Raw genomic sequence first — 18,773 nt, forward strand, 5'->3', positions numbered from 1 at the left:
GATGGATCTAGAGACTGTCATACAGAGTGAAGTAAGTCAGAAAGAGAAAAACAAATATCATATATTAACGCATGTATGTGGAACCTAGAAAAATGGTACAGATGAACTGGTTTGCAGGGCAGAAGTTGAGACACAGATGTAGAGAACAAACGTATGGACACCAAGAGGGGGGAAAGCCGTGGAGGGCTGGGGATGGTGGTGTGCTGAATTGGGCGATTGGGATTGACATGTATACACTGATGTGTATAAAATTGACGACTAATAAGAACCTGCTATATATAAAAAAAAATAAAATTAAATTAAAAAAAAAAGCCTAAATAATTCTGAAATAATCAAAATCAATTATATGGCAAATAAAGGACTATAGTGGTTCAGGGTATGAGTTTGAATACCACTGCCGCCTGGAAGCTTGGAGACCTGGCGTAGGTTACTCAAACCCTCTGAGCCTCGGGAAAAGGGGAATTGTGTGGTATCACATAAGGATATGGAGATTAAGAATGGCTGTACCACTTTATATAGATGGCACTTGCTTCCCCTGCCAGGTACTGTTCTAAGTGCCTTCCATATATTAAGTCAACATTCACAGCAACCTTATGAGGTGAGAAAATTGAAGTGCTTAGAAAGTAAGTAGTTTGTCTCAGCTCACAGATCTTATTAGGGAAAAAACTGGGCTTTTAATCCAGTATGGTCTCAGCGTTAGTACTTTTCATTACTATATACACAGTCTCTCAAAAAGATTCAGACAAGGTGTATCAACACTGTGAGAATGTCACTACCTTCAAAAATGATAGATCCTACTCGTGATCAAAACTGCAATTATAAATGGAGAAACAAGCCTTTTTCATACTGCTTCTAAAGGAGAATCTGCGTAATGAAAGATAAAGTCAGGAGAAAATAAACCAGAAGTCCATTATGATGAATGCATTTCATGAGTAATAGCCCCTGAATGAGATACTTTTATTTTAGACTTTTTCCTCTTCTTTCCCTTTTCTTTCACATAGCCAACCTGTTGCTAGATTTCCATATTTCCTTCAGAATTACTCTTGGGATTGTCCGTTCTTCATCTGAGGGACCTAACGGAGGCATCGCAGCTGGATTAATACAACAAGAATTTGGAGCAAGAGAGGTGAATGTTAGTGCCAGCAGATAAGAGCCAACTATTATAACGAAGTTTCCTTGAATTGACATATCTTAATTGCTCTTCAAATCCCAGCTCACTTGACTCTGCCTTGGCTGTGAAGATAGGAATCAGCATTAGCAGATTGTGGTGACTGGGCTAAGATGGCGGTCAGGTCCTGGAAGAGGAAGAAGGAAGAGGAATTTCTCTTCCCAGTCACTGCCTTGTGCATTGACTAAATCCTGCAGTCCTGGGGCCATTCTGTACAACATGCTATGCGAAGGTGAGGATCAAATAAAAACAGAAGTTTAAAATTCTGCAAATTTCTCCCGTATGAGCAAGAAACACATTATACTCACTTTTTTGTTGTAGATGTCTCCAAGCATTGTACTTGCTCTCACAAAATCTAGGCTTTGAAAATTTTTTCTTGCAATTTTCACAACTTTTTTCAAGTATTTCACTGCTTCTGCCATCTGTCTTTGGCTAGAAAAAATAAAATAAGAAACTACTGGAGTGTCATCTCATTTAATATCACAGTAAAGAGAAGATTTTTTTGTGTCTTTGCTTTAGAAAGTGTAAGACAGTTATCAGGATAATGAAATGTAAAGTGTATATTTTAAAAATATGTGGCTCGTCTTTGACGGAGTATACAGTGAGTTAGAACTTAAGACTTTAAACTCTTATGCATTGCTGGTAGGATTGTAAAATAGTGTAGCTGCTTGGAAAAACAACTTGTCAGTTCTTCAAAAAGTATAATATACAGTTACCATATGACCCAAGAATTCCACTCCTATGTATATACCCAAGAGAAATGAAAACACATGTCCACACAAACACTTGGACATAAATGTTCATATCAATGCTATAATAATAGCTAAGAAGTGGAAACAACCCAAACGTCTATCAGTTGACTGGGAAGCAAAATGTGCTGTATTCGTACAGTGGAACAATATTCAGCCACAAAAAGGAATGCAGGAGTGATACATACTACGACATGGATAAACCTTGAAAATATGCGAAGTGAAAGACGCCAGTTACACAAAAAACCCCACATATTGTATGATTCCATCTACATGAGATGTCCAGAACAGGCAAATCTATAGAAACAGGAAATAGGTTAGTAGTTACCAGAGGCCATAGGGGTGCGGGTGGGGGAATTGGGAGTGGCTGCTAGTGGGTGTGGGTTTCTTTTTGAAGTGAAGAAAATTATCTGAAATTAAATAGTGGCGATGGCTGCACAACTCTGCGAACATACTAAGAACTACTGAATTGGAGACTTTAAAAGGAGAAATGTATGGTATATGGATTATATCTCAGCAAAGCTGTTATTTTTTTGAAAAAATAAAACCTCTAAAAAGGTTGAAAATTTCCACATTCCTTTGCAAATGAAACCAGTTCTTTGAGGGGAGTCATATGCGATTCATATAATACCTTCTGGAGGTATCAGAACAAATATGATGAAAATAGAGGATTCTGAAATCTCCTAACCAGAATTCAAGGTAGGAAAGATAAAGCCTGAAGATGGAAGGAGCCTGGCTCCTGGCACAAGAATCTGGCAAATGGCAAGAATTTACATAAACAAGAAATAAGACTTTATTGTCATACGTCACTGAGATTTTGGCGACTGTTAGCACAGCTCAAATAACCCAGAATGACTAAAACAAGTTTGGCTATTTTTTTTTCTTTCATAAAGAATAGAGGGGTCAGATCATTATACTGTACATCATTATACTGTAAAATTAGTGCTGTATGTCAATAACATCTCAATAAACCTGGAAGAAAAAATAATAAAGTACTTGTATCTAGACTATTGAACAAACAAGTAAATAACACGAGGGGAGCATCGGCCAAAAAAAATAAGAGAGGCACATCATTTTAAAGATTTCAATGAATTATATTCAGAAACTTCTATTATTTGAATTTTGCTCTCATTTTACAAATCTGAGTCCCAAATACTCACTAGTTTCTCATGATCTGAATGCTACCCCAAAGATATACAAATCTTAGTTTCATATGAGTAAGAGCTAAACAGTAAAATAAGAAGTGGAAAGAGTCTAAATATTTCTCTAAAGGAGCTAATTATTTGAAAGCCAGTCTAAAGAGACGGGCTCTTTTCTTCTAGGAGTCAGTTGTAGTGATGTCCTATGTGAAGAACACTTGGGGGCCTACAAGATTAAGAACCAAGGTGAAAAATCCTTGAGCAACCAAAGAGACAAACAGTTTTTGAAAACAGCTCCATCCAAGGTATCATAAGCTGTGAGTGCCTTTTGCAGAGGTAGTTGAAGCCAAAGTCCCACTCAAGGGACATTTGACTGCTAATTCAAAGACTGCTGATTCAGAGCCACAAAGAATTAAAACGTTATGGACAAAGCAAGAAGTGATTTCAAAATAATGGCTCCAAATTAAGCATGCTGAAGAAATTCAATATCTGTTGAATGTCTGGCTTTTTTTTTTTTTTTTTGGTCAATCCCTAAAAAAGAATGGTGAATCTATGATGATATGCAGTTCCATCATTAAATCATGTCAGAACTGTTGAAGTTGTTTTATTAAAGTGACAAAACCCAGAATTTAGAGATTTTAAAATAACAAAACCCCCTGTAATTGTGTTCTTCAATGGAACATAATCAAGGAAAAACTCTTAACTCCTGAACGTGTCTGAATCCCTAGAACTACCTCTCTTTGCTTTCATAAGTCAGCAGTTCCCAGTGAGCATCTGTGCCACGACCCTTAATAAATCACAGGATGAAATTCTGAAAGGAAGAGGTTCTTTTACAATTGAGCTGATTCTTGCATGGGCATTTCTTTATGTTTATCGGGCAAGGATTTACTCATAGGAGCTCCAGATAGGATGCTGTCAAATATGGCATATGGAGAAGCTTTGCTACAAATTTTTAAATTATTGCAGCTATAGAAAAATTTAGCAACTCTAATACATACTTCACTGATTCTAAAACACCTACTTTCCCATAGTTTAACATTTCTGAAATTGGGATCCCTTAGAACAGGTGGCATCTTATAATCTCTGTCAGACAGGGAGCAGTCAAGTCATAGCTGTTGCTGGGTTTGTCCGTGTTTCTGGGTATGACTTGCAATTGCAATGCCTTGATCTTTCTGTCAACAGCTATTAAAGGATAATTTCAGAAAGAAATATGAGGACTGGTTGTTTTCTAAAAACCTTCCACTGAAATTCTGGAAGATAGGAAAGTACTAGCTTCAAGATTGGCAGATTGAGTGTCCATGACTTGGAAGAAATACTGGAGGGGGTACTGGGGCACTATTTTAAGAAAGGCTACATAGCACCCACGTTCTTGATGACACAAAAGATAATATGGATGAGGAAAAAAAGATAGTGACAATTCTGAGTTTAAAAGTGATTCAGAAGAATTGGACTTTGAATGAAAAAAATGTTTGAGGAGTATAATAACCTTACTTTGTTTATATTTTCTTTTTACGTGAATTCTCAAGAGTCATACAAAATACCTACGGGTGAGTCTAAAAGAGCTCTTTTATTAAGTACAAGATCAAAATTCTAAGCAATAGGAAAATATTATGTCACAGTTTAGTTAGAATATTTTTCTTCCTTGGGTATGTAGGGTGTGTAGTTCCAAAAAAAAAAGTTAGATGCCGTGAAATCTGCAATTAAAGCTACTCGTTCAGTATAATGGATTAGGTTAGTTCATTGGTTAATAAATTTTTGATTAAAATTTGCTAGGATGTTTAAAATTCACATTAAATTTATATGTGTATACATGATATGACTAGGATATATGAGCTTGAACAACTCTAAAACTGGTCTAATTACTTTATAGCTCTAATAAATTTCTATCTGTACTGACTCAATTTAATTTTATGCAAAAATTAACTTACCTAATTTTTTGTTTGTGTTTCTGTCATATGTGTATAGCCATAAAGCGATCAAATATTCAACACTGTTCTGTTTGTATGCTGGGCATCAAAATATTAACAGGTCTAACCTTACACACTTATTTGTGAAATGGCCCTCGTTTTCCTGGTTGCAGTTAAAATAGGAAAAGTTAACATTCACCCAAATCTCTGAGCAACTAGAACTCACCACAGAATCATTTTTTCCAAAAATATCTATAATCAATAATCAATGAGCATTACCATATGCAAAAAATAGTTGGAAAAGCACTAAGAAGTAAGATAAAAGGTAATATTTGGTTTTTAGTGTTAAGAACTTGAGATCTGTCACACCAGAAATGGTCAGTATATGGAATAAATAAGTTCATGCAAAAACATTTTCATACATTTAGAATTTTCAAAAAATAATCCCATGAATGGGGTGCATATGTTAGCATCACTTATTGGGAAAATTAAATTTGTTGGGCTGTTTTACGAAATCAAATAAAATGAGTTGGGAAATTATGCTTATAACCAAGGAGGAATTATCTAAGATTAGAACTCATTTTAACTTGGAAAAAAATGTCCAACTGCCGTGAAACACTGACTGAAATGAAATATTTTGTCTAAGTGCTATTATTCTATAACCCGTATGGAAAAAAACACAGCAGCTCTGAGAAAAAACTGCATATCATTAGTCCAAAGTCTTTGATCTATACTAAGCACTTAATAAAATTAGTCTTTAAATGTCAAGAAAAGAGGGGTGAATTGTATGGTTATTTAAAAGGATAAAACCTTTAAAAAGCTTCTATCCCCAGAGCTGGGTCTCTGGCAAGGACAGAGAAAGGGCATAGGCAACCTTGTGACGAAGCGGACCGTGGAACAAACGTGCCGTGACAAAGGCACATGCGTGACGCTGGGACTGATTCACAGACAGGAAGGCTGGTCCAACAGCGAGAGGCCAGGGGCAGCTTCCTGCAGGAGCTGGGGAGGAGAGCAGCGGCCATGGTGGGGGGGGGGGTCTCCTTGGAGATGTGATGCTTCTGCCCTCTCCAGGGGATTGGAATGTTCCACAAAGGAATGGAAGTGAAAACAGGCAGCAGGTCCCTTTTGCCTATTAAACTAACATTAAAATGTATTTAGTGGAAATACCTAGTGCTGGCAACAGTGTAATGAAATTGGCATTCTTGTATATCTCTGGAAGCATCCGGTAAACCAGCAAATGGGAATAATAATAATAAATAATAATAATAATAATGAATTGGAAAGTATCAGTTAACACACCTGAGGAGCTATTATAAATGTTTGTATCTTTGGGCTCTGCAATCAGACATGTGGAAATCTGTCCTAATGGATGTTGTTTTAAATAGAAGGGGAATGATATTCACCACTGCATTCGTCTGCAAACAAGTGGAATCAAACGAGATGTCAAAGAACGGTTATGTAAATTGATTCTAACAACGCAGTGGTTAGTGGCCTTTAAAATATTTTTTTCTGAAGAAATTCATCCACCTGCAAATACAAATCTTAAGATATGTTAAGTTAAAAATCATGACTCAAACTTTACTAAGTATGTTTGCAAATATCTAATAAATAATAAACATTGGGGAAAAATACTGGAAGGAATTACAACAAAATAACAGTGCTGTCATTAAGATGAAAAAAAAAAGTGTATAAAAGCTGAATGGTAGTTTGTTCTTGCAAGTGTCCCTCAGTGGTGAAATCTCAGGTATCACTAAAACCACCTATACAAGTGGCAAAATGCTTAGAAAGACATACAGGTTCTAGCAGAGTGCTTGGCATGTATTAGGCCTTCCTATATTTCTGAAGAAAGAAACAGTCGAAAATTTGGGAAGGGAAACACTTATGTAGTACACATAAAAGTTAAGCTTCCAGGTAAGTCATTGGAGAACCTGTCATTGGCTATTTGGAGACCATGACTGTAAACTCCTGTATCCTGGATATTTCAGTAACATCAAGAACATCTTTTTATTTCAGGAACATCTTTGAGAGACTATCAAACACCCTAGAATGTTTTCATGACTGGGGAAGATGGTTCCTGCCCCTAAACAGTTTCAGTGTTTGGAGAGATTAATTTATACATTCATATGTGGGATTAACTGTGATAAGTACTATGAACTGTCTGTAGTGCTTTGAAACCTGGAGCACATTCATTTGAATATCTTTGCAAGAGCAGATCTAGTGTTTGTGGGGTAAATTTGGTCTTAAAAGGGAGCCAAAAGGATATGGAGCCAAATCTAGTGAATTCAATGGGGATCTCAAAGCATCAATAGACATTTGAAAAATTGTAATATGCTTTGTGGGAGATATCTTTGAACTGCATAAAAGGTTTAGTGTGCTTACAGAGTCACAGGCTCTTTGCTCCACTCCATCTTTCTTCCTCTTCCACCTTTACCCAGGTCTTCAGCACAGGTTGGGGGTCACTGCTGTTAACCATCCGTCTTTCTCCAAATGTTTCTCCCTGTCTAGTGCCTAGCACTCCCAGCCAGTCTCTTATTCTCTCATTTTTCCCATATCTCTCATTTTCTCAGTATCTAACTGACACTGAGGTCTCTGCTTACCCAAAGTTGGCTGTTTGCAGGGTTCTGTCCAAGGCCTTTCTCTCCCCTCCATTAAATGCTTCTATGGGCAATTTCATATACTGCTACGGTATGTCCTAATTCCTATATGCACATGCCTGGCACATCTATATTTCTAGCCCTGATTTCCCCCTGTACTTGACATCCATATTTCCAATTGTCCAGACATACAAGGCATGCAAAGGAAGACAGTTCCCTCCAAGTGATGTCATCTAATGATGAGAATGATGGCATTTGGGGAATTAATCATCAGGAAACCCTTTCATAGTATAGCAGTATAAAGTGTTCACAAGTAACTTAATGTATTTTGTTCTAAAAACGGGATTACCCAGAGAGACTATTTTCTATGTTTTCTAAATGTGTCTCTAGATCCTTTTGGCTGTTTTCAAAGATCAAGCCCACCTCTCAACCAGTGATGTGTGGCTATAGGAGCTATTCAAAAGCATATGCGACAGCTCAGAAAGTATTTCAAAAGAGTTTAATTTTAAGCAGGTAGTGGGCAGGATTAGAGGTATAAACTTGCATAACCTCCCAAGATTTGATGAGAACAACATTCATTTTCATAGATAAGCTGTGGTATGTTTGTGAAAATAAATTAAATTGCTTTAAAATCACTATGTGTGCTATGGTGGATATTAGAAAGATCTAAGCATGAATCCCAGTTTGGCCTCTTAGATGAATAACTGATGACATCTGCACTCTTTCTCAGCTTGTTTCCTCATTTTTTTTTTGTTTCCTCATTTTAAAAATGGCCATAAGTTACTGTGAGATGAAAAACTACATACATGTATAACCTGGCACATAGTAACAATTCAATAAATGACAGCTAGTTATTATTATTACCTCTCAGTGAAATAAAAAGCTATCATATCCATAGCTCTCTACTTGGTATTATCTGCCACTAGCTGATAGAAAAGTCAATTTAGCTAAGCATTACTTTTTTAAAGTCTTCCATTATGCAATGAATTAAACACCATAATTTGAACACACACTCTACAAGACAGGCACATAAAGCCTTGGTGTCTATTTTCTAGGGGGCACAGTCAAAGAACTAACACTTTTTATTTACTTGAGTACCAGGTACTGCCAATGCATTCTTTTTTCCTTTCTTATTGGTAAAAGAATGCTCTACATATCAGAAATGGAATGGAATTTTATATTCCCAAAGTTGTGAATACTTCTTTTTATGATTCTGTTCTCACCTTTTCATAACAACATTATGAATAATCTTCTTCCACACTTAGGCATAGTTCAGTTCTCCAGAAAAATTATGAATTGTTTGAGGAATATTTCAAATGCAGACATGGAGTAAAATATCATGAGAGGTGCACTCATTAATTTAAAATTTGTTTTGTAGAACAACTAAAATGGCACTGAGAGAGCTCGAGAGTATAAAAAATTAGTAAATAAAATAATTATTTTACCTAGAATTTTAAGCAAACTTGCGGATTTCTAGGACTAAATTATCATATTAGTGTTAACTCTCAAAGATCTTTCTTGTACTGTAATATTCAAGAAAAAATTGATGAAATAAGAAAAAAGAGACTGCATAGCATTTTAAAACTGTAGGGGAAGATTACTATTTTTATTCAGTAAAAATGGATTCACTGAAGCTTATTTATGTTCATGTTTCTAAAAGCTGATCTATTTTTTTATAACATCTTATTTTATTTTTTTTTATTTTTTAACATCTTTATTGGAGTATAGTTGCTTTACAATGTTGTGTTAGTTTCTGCTGTATAACAAAGTGAATCAGCTATATGCATACATATATCCCCATATCTCCTCCCTCTTGTGTCTCCCTCCTACCCTCCCTAACCCACCCCTCTAGGTCGTCACAAAGCACCGAGCTGATCTCCCTGTGCGATGCAGCTGCTTCCCACTAGCTATCTATTTTGCATTTGGTAGTGTATATATGTCAATGCCACTCTCACTTCGTCCCAGCTTACCCTTCCCTGTCCCCATGTCCTCAAGTCCATTCTCTACGTCTGCGTCTTTATTCCTGTCCTGCCCTTAGGTTCATCAGAACCATTTTGGGTTTTTTTTTTAGATTCCATATATATGTGTTATAAAAGCTGGTCTATTTTTGATGGAAGTACATTTTGGATTAGGTTTGGCTGGCTGAGGATTGTTAAATCACAACATACACAACCAAAAAAATGAGTTCAGTGAACAAGAAACACAACAGAATAAATAAAACTATCGCTGGGTGAGTCAAGTTGTTTTTCTCACAAAGGAGCAACAGCTCTCCAAAACATCCAGAATTATCTGGAACTTGTTCTAACAAATAATGCTAGAGAAAAAGGCTTCCTATTATAAATTATATGCCCCACTCAATGAATGTACAGTGCTGTAGCCAGGAAAGTTGTTAATATAGCATCTGAAATATAAACATTATATGCTGCTTAAAGGATTTCCAAATTTAAAAGTTAGCAATAGATTTAGAAACCAGTCTTTCTTTGGAAGGGGAAGAATCAAATATTTTCTTACAGAAAAGCTACAGATTATTTGTATAAGTTAAAGGACAAGGTTAAAATGTTAGACAATTATTAATTCCAGTTTTCTATATGCAGTGCACAGGTGCAACTTGAACAGCATATTATATGGTATAATCATTAAATTCATTCAACCAGACCTTAGAGAGTTAAAAACATATATTCTGAGGAACAGGACTCCTCGGTCCAAAGAATGAGAATGAAACAGTGCAGAATATTTGTGTATCAAGGTGATTCCAGTTTCCAACTGGGAAAACAGGACTGTTAACACCCACATCCCCTGACAACTGTCCAATTATGTATATCACACTTGGCCTACTGTTTGCAGTAGAAGTAATCAATAAAGGATGTGGTTGAGTGAACATAGATTTTGGTTGAACCAATGCATGAAAACTTAATCATTTACTCAGAGAGAAGAAATCAAATAGAGCAGAGATGAAACAGCCACTGAGGGGTTTGTTGATTGTGCCACCAAGTTTGTGGGCCACAGATGAAAGTAATAAGGCAAATGGAATCAGTGACAGGAGAAAATGTAAAAAGCTATTCTTAATTTCATGAATTAATAGAAATGTTTTGATGTATTTTGGAGGGTCATTTTTAGGAAATTTCACATCAAAGCCTGGATGTTCCATTTTAAAGAATATATGAAAATTACTAGGGCATGTCATTTCTCTCAAGCAAGAAGAAATTAATTTTCAGCTATAACAGAAAGGGTAATTTTCACACTTGAAACTTTGTACTGATTGATTTAAAGATCTCCACTGTGGAAAATTTTCTAGGAAATAATTTAACCCGAGTTTGCAAGAAAATTTAACAGTTGGTAAGGAATAAACCCAGAGATGGGCTAGTTGTGACCAGTATGTCTTGAATGACTCTCATTTTTGTGATTTTCCCCCTAGATTCTTTTTAAAAGTCATCCTGATTATTTGGAGAGTTGTAGCATTTCAGTAAATGAGGCAAAAAAAAAAAAATGCCATAAGGAAAATAAGGATTTTTCCCTCTGTATTTACTCAAATTGTTTATCTATGTAATAATAATATTTAGTTGGTAACTTCTCAACTCACTATCTCTTTGTTTTATGGACCATAATTCTGGCTTTTATAGCTGTGTCATAGGCAATTTTTCTCATTTTAGAATACCAACCTTTTTTTTTTTCACCAGTATTCCAAGTAGGAGGGGAGAAGACATTGTAAATGCTTATTTTTCTGTTATGGTACTTAAACCCTGTGCAATTAATATAATGCAGACCAATAGCAAAAATAACAAACCCTGCTCACTATTGAAACCTTCATCAATAACCCTAATGCCAGGGCTGGGCCTACCCTTACCAAATGGGCAACTGTATTACCAAGTCCTGAGTCTTGAGGGAATGTGGCATGTTTTTCAATTGAAGGCTTAGTATAAATTCTTATAACCATTTTAGAAGCTTCCAGCATTACAGCTTATTCACCTTTCATGCATGCTTTGCTGATGGCCTTAAACACACACTTATCCTAGACATGGCTATCCTCTTCCATTTCCTTTAAAGAGATAAAATATGTTTATAGAGATAGGACTCCATTAGTGAAACTTGTGCAATTGCACAGGGTAGGAGAGAGAGATTTAGAGGTGATGCTAAGCTTCATATGCAGCTTGATTTATTTTTCAGTCACCACAACAATAATTTCCTCTATTTTGGTTGTGCTCCAATTCTTGCATGTTACTGCTAATCTGGCTACAGTTTAGGACGATGAAAGGGATAAATGTGTGTGTGCACATTTGTGCATTTGTGTGTGTGTGCATGTGTCAAAGAACACCAAGCCCTTGAAGTGAAATTTTCTAAAAATGACCACAAAATGTACATCAAAATACTTCTAGTAATTAGTGGACTCAATTTAATAAGGCTTATCAGATATCTAGGGTGCTGTTGTCTACATGTATATAGAATTTTTGTTTTTGAAACATCTGTTTCTGAGTTATTGTGCACAAATGGTGAAAGAATATGCTGAGGTTTACACTCCCCTGAGTGCTCCTCCAAATACAGCAACAATGCTGCAAAAGGGCAGATTTGGATTGGAAATCCTGCGGTGGCCTTGGGACACTATTTCCTTATGACCTCAGAGGAAGCTTTTCCTGTACTCTTTTGTGCATTACATAACATTATACAATTAAGAACCCATGCCTACCATACAAATCATTGATGGCTTCATTGGTATTTTAGTAGATGGGAATTCTTACAAGTGGAATTCAGTTCATTTGGTATAAAAGTGAGATGGGGATACATTTTCTTGCCCATTATATGTTTGCCCCAAGGCAGGTTGCTAGATTGTTGAGAGTGTTGGAATATAATCGTCCCCATTCCTACCAGAAACATACCCTATTTCATGATATATCAAACATAGCTGGATCCGAAGGGCTCCAATCAACATGGTGGAATAGAAGGACGTGGAGCTCACCTCTTCCCATAAATACATCAAAAATACTTCTACATGTGGAAAAATTCTGACAGAATGCCTACTGAATGCCGGCACAAGATCTCAGACAGTCAAAATTGCAAGAAAGATCACCATGTAACCATGCAGGATGAAAGAAGAAAAGAGAAAAATAGGAAGTGTGACAGGACCTATGCCCCTGGGAGGGAGCTGTGAAAGAGGGAAGGTTCCCTCACCCTGGGAAGGCTCCTTCATGGGTGAGAAGATCAGCTGGGTCAGGAAGGGAACTTCAGAGGTTCAGAGAAGAGTGCAGCAACCAGCTTGCAGCAGGCAGAACAGAGAGAGACCTACACAGATAGTCCGTGTCACCTCACTGCACTCCCCAGCCCAATATGTACATTTGCTGGTGTGCACAGGGGCTGGGTGCTGAAACTCAGGCCTCAGAAGACAGACCCAGGGAGAGGACTGGGGTTGGCTTCACAGAGACAGCCTGAAGGGGATAGAGTGTGGGACAGGCTGCAACTGGGGGGGTGTATGCAGAAGGAGCCTGGGCCCTCCAAAAGTGAAATACCACTGTTAACAGGCACATGAAGGGAGGGGCAGAGCCCACGCTATAGTAGCCTCATTCTTGGAGGGCTCACAGCTGGTGTGGCTCCACCTCTACGAGCTCTGGGAGCATGCAAGCAGGTTGCCCACACATGGAGGCTGGGCTGAAATCAGAGCCGATCCCCACGGGCCACGCCACTATGGAAGCAGGGCTGAAATCTGAGTCCTCTCCTTGTGGTTGTGTGAGATCTGTGGATTTATGCCACTGCTGCCACTGCTGGCTTTATAAGCTCAGTGCCTGTGGGTCACCCAAGTAGATTACATGTGCTCCCGTGTCTGGGGCAGATCCAGAGTTAGAAGATGTGGGATTTGTGGGTGCACACACATGGAGACAGGGCAAGGGTCTGGGCTGCTTCCATAGATCACATGGCATGTCCAGGTGCGTGACTACTGTGGTCCTGGTACGTGACTTCAGTGGATCTGTGACTACAAATCTGCGCTGGTGGCTTTGTGAATACAGTGCCTGAGGGACACCGAGGCTGACTGCCTGCATTCCACAGTTGAGGCGGAGCTGAGGGCAGTGTCCAAAACAGCGTACTTTGTGAACCCACACAGCGGATGACAGGCAACACCATAGACCACACTTCCTGGTGGGCAGCTCCTGTGGAGGAACACTCAGTGGCTCCTCTCACAGTGAGAGTGCTCCAGTCCTGCAGAGAGGACCCAAATAAACAAAATAAGAATGAAAGAGGTGAAATAACAACTGATACTGCAGAAATACAAAAAAAATAAAAGAATACTATGAAAAATTATATGCCAACAAATTTGACAACCTAGAAAAAATGAACAAGTTTCTAGAAGCATACAGCCCACCAAAACTGAATCAAGAAGAAACAGATATTTTGAACAGACTGATCACTAGAAGTGAAATAGAATCTGTAAAACAAAACGAAACAAACTCCCTGCAAACAAAAGTCCAGGACCAGATGGCTTCACTGGGGAATTCTACCCAAACATACAAATAACTCATACCAATCCTTCTCAACCTCTTCCAAAATATTGGAAGGAGGGGACACTCCCAAAGTCATTCTATGAAGCCTGATACCAAAACCAGATAAAGACACTACCAAAAAAGAAAATTACAGGCCAATACCTTTGATGAATAAGATGTAAAAATTCTTAACAAAATATTAGCAAACCAAATCCAACAGCACATAAAAAAGGTCAATCATCATGATCAAGGTGGATTCCTCCCATGGTCACAAGGACTGTTTAACATACGCAAATCAATCAATGTGATACACCATATCAACCAAAAAAAAAAAGACAAAAACCACATGATCACCTCAATAGATGCAGAAAGCATTTGATAAAATTCAACATCCATTCATGATAAAAAGTCCTACCAAAGTGGGTATAGAGGGAACATATCTCAACATAATAAAAGCTATTTATGACAAACCCACAGCCAACATAATACTCAACAATAAAAAGCTGAAAGCCTTACTGCTAAAATCTGGAACAAGACAAGAATGCCCACTCTCACCACTTCTGTTCAACATACTATTAGAAGTCCTAGCCACAGCAATCAGACAAGAAAAAGAAATTAAAAGTATCCAAATTGAAAGGGAAGAGGTAAAATTGTCAATATATGCAGATAACATGTCACTCTAAGTAGAAAACCCTAAAGACTCCACATAAAAACTACTAGAACTGATGAAAAAATTCAGAAAGGTAGCAGGATACAAGATTAACATACAGAAATCTGTTGCATTTCTTTACAATAACAATGAAATATCAGAAAGTAAAAGTGAAAAAAAAATCCCTTTTAAAATCACATAAAAAAATAAGATACTTAGGGGGACCTTCAAGATGGTGGAGGAGCAAGATGTGGAGGTCACCTTCCTCCCCACAAATACATCAAAAATACACCTACATGTGAAACAACTCCTACAGAACACCTACTGAACACTGGCAGAAGACCTCAGACTTCCCAAAAGGCAAGAAAATCCCCACTTACTTGGGTAGGGCAAAAGAAAAAAGAAAAAACAAAGACAAAAGAATAGGAACTGACTTGCACCTCTGGGAGGCAGCTGTGAAGGAGGAAAAGTTTCCACACACTAGGGAGCCCCTACACTGGCAGAGACGGGGTGTGAGTGGGGGGGCAAGCTTCGGAGCCATGGAGGAGAGCGCAGCACAGGGGTGCAGAGGGCAAAGCAGAGAGATTCCCACACAGAGGATCGGTGCTGACCAGCACTCACCAGTCTGAGATGCTTGTCTCCTCACCAGCCAGGGCGGGTGGAGGATGGGAGCTGAGGCTCAGGCTTTGGAGGTCAGACCACAGGAAGTGGACTGGGGTTGGTTGGCTGGGTGAAGATAGCCTGAAAGGGGCTAATGCATCACAACTAGCTGGGAGGGAGTCAGGTAAAAAGTCTGGACTTGCCGAAGAGGCAAGAGATCATTGTTTCGGGGTGCACGAGGAGAGGGGATTCCTTCCCTGTGTGCCCACAGAAGACAGAGCACCACCTAAGCAAGCTCCAGAGATGGGCATGAGCTGCGGCTATCAGCTTGGACCCCAGAGATGGGCATGAAATGCTAATGCTGCTGCCACTGCCACAAAGAATCCTGTGTGTAAGCACAGGTCACTACCCCCCCCAAGCTCCCCACCCCCAGGAGCCTTTGCAGCCCGCCACTGCCAGAGTCCCGAAATCCAGGAACAACTTCCCTGGGAGAACACACGGCACACCACAGGCTGTTGCAATGTCACTTCAGCCTCTGCCACTGGAGGCTAGCCCTGCAATCCAATTATGACTACAGTACCCCTCCCTCTCCCCAGCCTGAGAGAGCAAGACAGCCCTAATCAGCCGCTGTTTTAACCCCCACCTGTCTGGGTGGGGAAGAGACGCCTGAAGGTGACCTACACGCAGAGGAGGCAGGGCCAAAACCGAGGCTGAACCCCAGGAGCTGTGTGAACAAAGAAGAGAAAGGGAAATTTCTCCATGTACCCTCAGGAGCAGCAGATTAAATTCCCACAATCAACTTGATGAACGCTGCATCTGTGGAATACCTGCAGAGACAATGAATGTTCCCAAAAATGAGGTGGTTGATTTTGGGAGCAACTGAAAACTTGGGGCTTGTTGTCTGTGACTGATTTGTTTCTGATTTTTATGTTTATCTTAGTTTACTTTTTAGTGCTTGCTATCATTGGTGGATTTGTGCATTGGTTTGGTTGCTCTCTTCTTTTTTAAAAAATTGTTAAAATTGTTAAAATTTTTTATTTTTTTAATTTTATTATTTTTAAAATTTATTATTTATTTATTTTTATTTATTTATTATTTTTTTCTTCCTTTTTTTGCTTCCTTTTCTTCGGAGCCATGTGGCTGAAAGGGTCTTGGTGCTCCGGCCACATGTCAGGCCTGAGCTTATGAGAGCCGAGTCCAGCACATCGGAACACCAGAGACTTCCTGGCCCCACGTAATATCAATCGGTGAGAGCTCTCCCAGAGATCTCAATCTCAGTGCTAAGACCCAGCTCCACCCAATGGCCAGCAAGCCCCAGTGCTAGACACCTCATGCCAAACAACTAGCAGGATAGGAACACAACCCCACCCATTAGTAGAGAGGCTGCCTAAAATCATACTAAGTTCACAAACACTTCAAAACACACCACCAGACTTGGCCCTGCCCACCAGAAAGACAAGATCCAGTCCCACCCACCAGAACAGGGGCACCAGTCCCCTCCACCAGGAAGCCTACACAAGCCACTGAACCAACCTCACCCGCTGGGGGCAGACATCAAATACAATGGGAACTATGAACCTGCAGCCTGAAAAAGGAGACCCCAAACACAATAAGTTAAACAAAATGAGAAGACAGAGAAGTACACAGTAGTTGAAGTAGCAAGGTAAAAACCTAACAGACCAAACAAATGAAAAGGAGATAGGCAGTCTACCTGAAAAAGAATTAGGAATAATGAGAGTAAAGATGATTCAAAATCTTGGAAATTGAATGGAGAAAATACAATAAACGTTTAACAAGGACCCAGAAGAATTAAAGAGCAAACTAACAATGATGAACAACACAATAAATGAAATTAAAAATTCTCTAGAACGGATCAATAGCAGAATATCTGAGGCAGAAAAATGTATAGTGACCTGGAACATACAATAGTGGAAATAACTGTCACAGAACAGAATAAAGAATGAAAAGAATTGAGGACAGTCTCAGAGACCTCTGGGACAACATTAAATGCACCAACATTCGAATTATAGGGGTCCCAGGAGAAGAAGAGAAAAAGAAACGGTCTGACAAAATACTTGAAGAGATTTAGTTGAAAACTTCCCTAATATGGGAAAGGAAATAGGCAATCAAGTCCAGGAAGCACAGAGAGTCCCATACAGGATAAATCCAAGGAGAAACATGCCAAAACATATATTAATCAAACAATCAAAAATTAAATACAAAGAAAAAATATTAAAGCAGCATGGGAAAAACAACAAATAACATACAAGGGAATCCCTATAAGATTAACAGCCTGATCTTTCACCAGAAACTCTGCAAGCCAGAAGGGAATGGCAAGACATATTTCAAGTGATGAAAGGGAAAAACCTGCAGCCAACATTTCTCAACCCAGCAAGGATCTCATTCAGATTCAACGGAGAAATTAAAACGTTTGCAGACATGCAAAAGCTAAGAGGTTTCAGCACCACCAAACCAGCTTTATGACAAATGCTAAAGGAACTTCTCTAGGCAGGAAGGACAAGAGAAAGAAAAGACCTATAATAATAAACCCAAAACAATTAAGAAAATGGTAATAGGAACATATATATCGATAATTACCTTAAATGTAAATGGATTAAATGCTCGCACCAAAAGACATAGACTGGCTGAATGGATACACAAACAAGACCCATATATATACTGTCTACAAGAGACCCACTTCAGACCCAGGGACACATACAGACAGAAAGTGAAGGGATGGAAAAAGATATTCCATGCAAATGGAAATCAAAAGAAAGCTGGAGTAGCAATTCTCATATCAGACAAAATAGACTTTAAAATAAAGACTATTACAAGAGACAAAGAAGGACACTACATAATGATCAAGGAATCAATCCAAGAAGAAGATATAACAATTGTAAATAATTATGCACCCAGCATAGGAGCACCTCAATACATAAGGCAAATGCTAAGAGCCATAAAAGGGGAAGTTGACAGTAACACCACCATAGTAGGGGACTTTAACACACCACTTTCACCAATGGACAGACCATTCAAAATGAAAATAAATAAGGAAACACAAGCTTTAAATGACACATTAGACAAGATGGACTTAATTGATATTTATAGGACATTCCACCCAAAACAACACAATACACTTTCTTCTCAAGTGCTCATGGAACATTCTCCAGGATAGATCATATCTTGGGTCACAAATCAAGCCTTGGAAAGCATATCAAGTATCTTTTCTGACCACAATGCTATGAGACTAGATATCAATTACAGGAAAAAAAGTTAAAAAAATAAAAACACATGGGGGCTAAACAGTACACTATTAATAACCAAGAGGTCACTGAAGAAATCAGAGGAAATCAAAAAACACCTAGAAACAAATGACAATGAAAACACAATGACCCAAAATCTATGGGATGCAGCAAAAGCATCTCTAAGAGGGAAGTTTATAGCAATACAATCCTACCTCAAGAAATGAGAAAAATCTCAAATAAACAACCTAAACTTAAACC

At 38.4% G+C, this 18,773-nt stretch overlaps 1 protein-coding gene across 1 annotated transcript in view; it reads right to left on the reverse strand.

Annotated features, from left to right (window-relative positions):
• Window positions 1–18,773, reverse strand: part of TTC29 (tetratricopeptide repeat domain 29) — a 264,216-nt gene that overhangs the window by 111,304 nt on the left and 134,139 nt on the right. Inside the window, exon 10 of the mRNA XM_024126651.1 lies at window positions 1,477–1,600. Coding sequence (XP_023982419.1) covers window positions 1,477–1,600 — 124 coding nt within the window. The remainder of the gene's footprint in view (window positions 1–1,476; window positions 1,601–18,773) is intronic.

This window comes from Physeter macrocephalus, chromosome 7 (assembly GCF_002837175.3).
Source record: "Physeter macrocephalus isolate SW-GA chromosome 7, ASM283717v5, whole genome shotgun sequence".
NCBI lineage: Eukaryota > Metazoa > Chordata > Mammalia > Artiodactyla > Physeteridae > Physeter > Physeter macrocephalus.